Source organism: Arachis duranensis, chromosome 1 (assembly GCF_000817695.3).
Source record: "Arachis duranensis cultivar V14167 chromosome 1, aradu.V14167.gnm2.J7QH, whole genome shotgun sequence".
In the NCBI taxonomy this organism is placed as follows: domain Eukaryota; kingdom Viridiplantae; phylum Streptophyta; class Magnoliopsida; order Fabales; family Fabaceae; genus Arachis; species Arachis duranensis.
Window position 1 is genome coordinate 102,220,033 of NC_029772.3, and position 2,537 is coordinate 102,222,569.

Sequence of the window (2,537 nt, forward strand, 5' to 3'; positions counted from 1 at the left end):
TGGACCTGTATTCAGATAACTCAAATTTACGTGATTGGCTTTATAGAGGTGCAAGGAGTGGAGATATTTTTCTTTTTTTCTCAACCATCTAGTGGATTTAGAGAAACAGGAATCATGACTTATTTAATATAGATGATTCTTGGAGTGCTAGTAAAGTGGTGAGTTGAATTCGTAGTTCAATAAGAGAGTTCTACACTATTTTTGCTATGTATCAATCTTTATCTCCTCCTTCACTTTGTTTGCATTGGGTTTCACCTCCTGTTAATTATATTAAATTGAATTGTGGTGCTAGTTGTTTTGCTTCTTTTGGCTATGCTGGTTTTGGTTGTATCGTTCGCAATTCCGATGGATGTTGGTTGAAATGTTGCACTAGAAAAATTGAAGTGTATAGTATTCTTTTTGCTGAATTGTATGCTATTTGGAGAAGTTTACTTCTAGTTTGGGATAGTGGATTTCGTGAGGTTATTTGTGAAATAGACTGTTTAGAAGCCATTTTCTTGGTAAACCAATGAATGCTTGGTAATGATATTTGGAATGGAATTTGGCAAAGCATATAAAGGAGGTTATGAATTGGAATTGGAGAGTTTCTATTCTTTTAATTCAGAAAAATACGAATAGTGTTGCAGATTGTATGGCTAAAACAGCTGCTTCTGACGCGGACATTTATTCGAATTGGAGTCAATTATGGAGTGAGATTCAACATCTAATAAATTTAGATATGAACCTAGCTAATTAATTTAATTTTGTCTCTTTTTTTCTTTTTTTTGTTTAGTCACAAAAAAAAAAATTAACTTATACTTTTTTTATTAGTTATTTTTTTATCTGTTGTATATCAATATTATAGTATGCATACTAATAAGAATAATATAGAGTTGATTGGTCCATAAATAAATAAATTATAATATAATTTTAAAAATGTCTATATCTTGAAGATGTATCATGCAATTTGAAAGATGCATATCTATCGATTATGAAAGTTATAAACTGGAAAATTCATAAAATATAAACAATGATGCTAAGCTAATTCAATCATACATACTAACTTAAAATAATGGTGCTTTCTTATCTTTTATAATAGATAATTTGCGTACACTAAATCTAGCAAATTGAGCATACCTTTTATAGAAATTTTTTTTCTTTTAATATATCAAATACTATGCCAATTACTAGTGGTGTCAATATGTTAGGCTCTATAGGGCTTTGGCCCTACTTTACAGGGCCAGAAGAATAAAAAGCCCTTTAATTAATAGGGTTAAATTTTTAAAAAGCCCTCAGGGCCAAAAGTCCTCATGGACCAAAAGCCCTAGGGCCAACTCATGGGTTACCTAAACCTTTTTTTTTTACATTTTCTATTTCAATAACACATAAAACTTATTAAAAGTCATTAGTTTGTTTTATCCCTTTATCATTTTTATGCGTAAAAATAAAAAAATTGAAAAATAAATGTTAATAATGTACATTGATCATATTAAATCCAACTTTTAACTATATATAGCAAGAAATCAAACATAGTATTTACTGTCTCATCACCCCTTTTTTTTACTCTCTAGTATTTACCATCAATAATGTCTCTAGAAAATTAAAATAAAATTGACACAAAAATTCATCATCTAAAATTATGAATGTTGAGGGGGATGCATCGTTTCTGTTGACACTTCTTCTTCATGAATTTCACCAATTTCATCATCTAAAATCAACCAATTAAAAAATAGTTAGAAATTTAATTTAAAATATTATTTGAAAAAAATAGCATAAATATTTACCATCATGATTTGGAACAAATCCACGTAACCAACTCCTTGTGCAAATAAGCATTTGAACATGCGCATGAAGAGTGGAACTTCTATATTTTGTTAAAACACGTCCACCAATACTGAATGCAGACTCAGATGCTACCGTAGTGATGGGAATACTTAAAACATCTCTGGCCATAACTGACAGAGTGGGAAACCTATCCTCATTAATCTTCCAAAAATTCAGCACATCATACTTCAAATCATCTTCATTGGTGTGAATCAAACCTTCTTTTAGATAAATCTCTAATTCATCTTTATCCTTGGAAGTTTGGGTTTCACAGTCAAATTCTCTGAACTCCTAAAAGATATAGTATAAAGATTATTTAAGTAACGAATAAACATAATAGGAGAAAAATAATACTATATTAAAATTAAATACCTTCATCACCATTTTGCTCTTCTTTGTAAGCCTTCCTTCTTCAGGTGACATAGGAGATTGATTACTACTTTGAGAAATTGTTGAACCACCAAAAGTATTTATGTACTCTCCATACAACCTTTTAAATTTCTCCAATACTTCATTTGCCTTCAATTCAAAGGTTGAAGGATCTAGTTTTTTGTAACAAAACCTCAAGAACTTTAACTTTAATCGAGGATCAAGAATTGCCCCAAAAGCCAAGACAGTGCTATAATCCTTCCAATATTTATCAAACTTCATCTTCATTCTGAAAGCCATGTTCATAATAACAACATCATCACAAGTTTGATTGTCTTCCAAAAGACATTCAATTTTCCAAACTT

General features: G+C 30.0%; 1 protein-coding gene across 1 annotated transcript; it reads right to left on the reverse strand.

Moving 5' to 3' along the window:
* Nucleotides 1-1,596: 1,596 nt before the first annotated feature.
* On the reverse strand, nt 1,597-2,472 carry LOC127740660 (zinc finger BED domain-containing protein RICESLEEPER 3-like). The gene is made up of 3 exons (XM_052251991.1): nt 2,176-2,472; nt 1,764-2,094; nt 1,597-1,687 (listed from the first exon to the last, which is right to left on the reverse strand). The coding sequence occupies exons 1-3, from the start codon at nt 2,470-2,472 to the stop codon at nt 1,617-1,619; spliced, it is 699 nt and encodes a 232-aa protein (XP_052107951.1). The 3' UTR covers nt 1,597-1,616.
* Nucleotides 2,473-2,537: the final 65 nt, after the last annotated feature.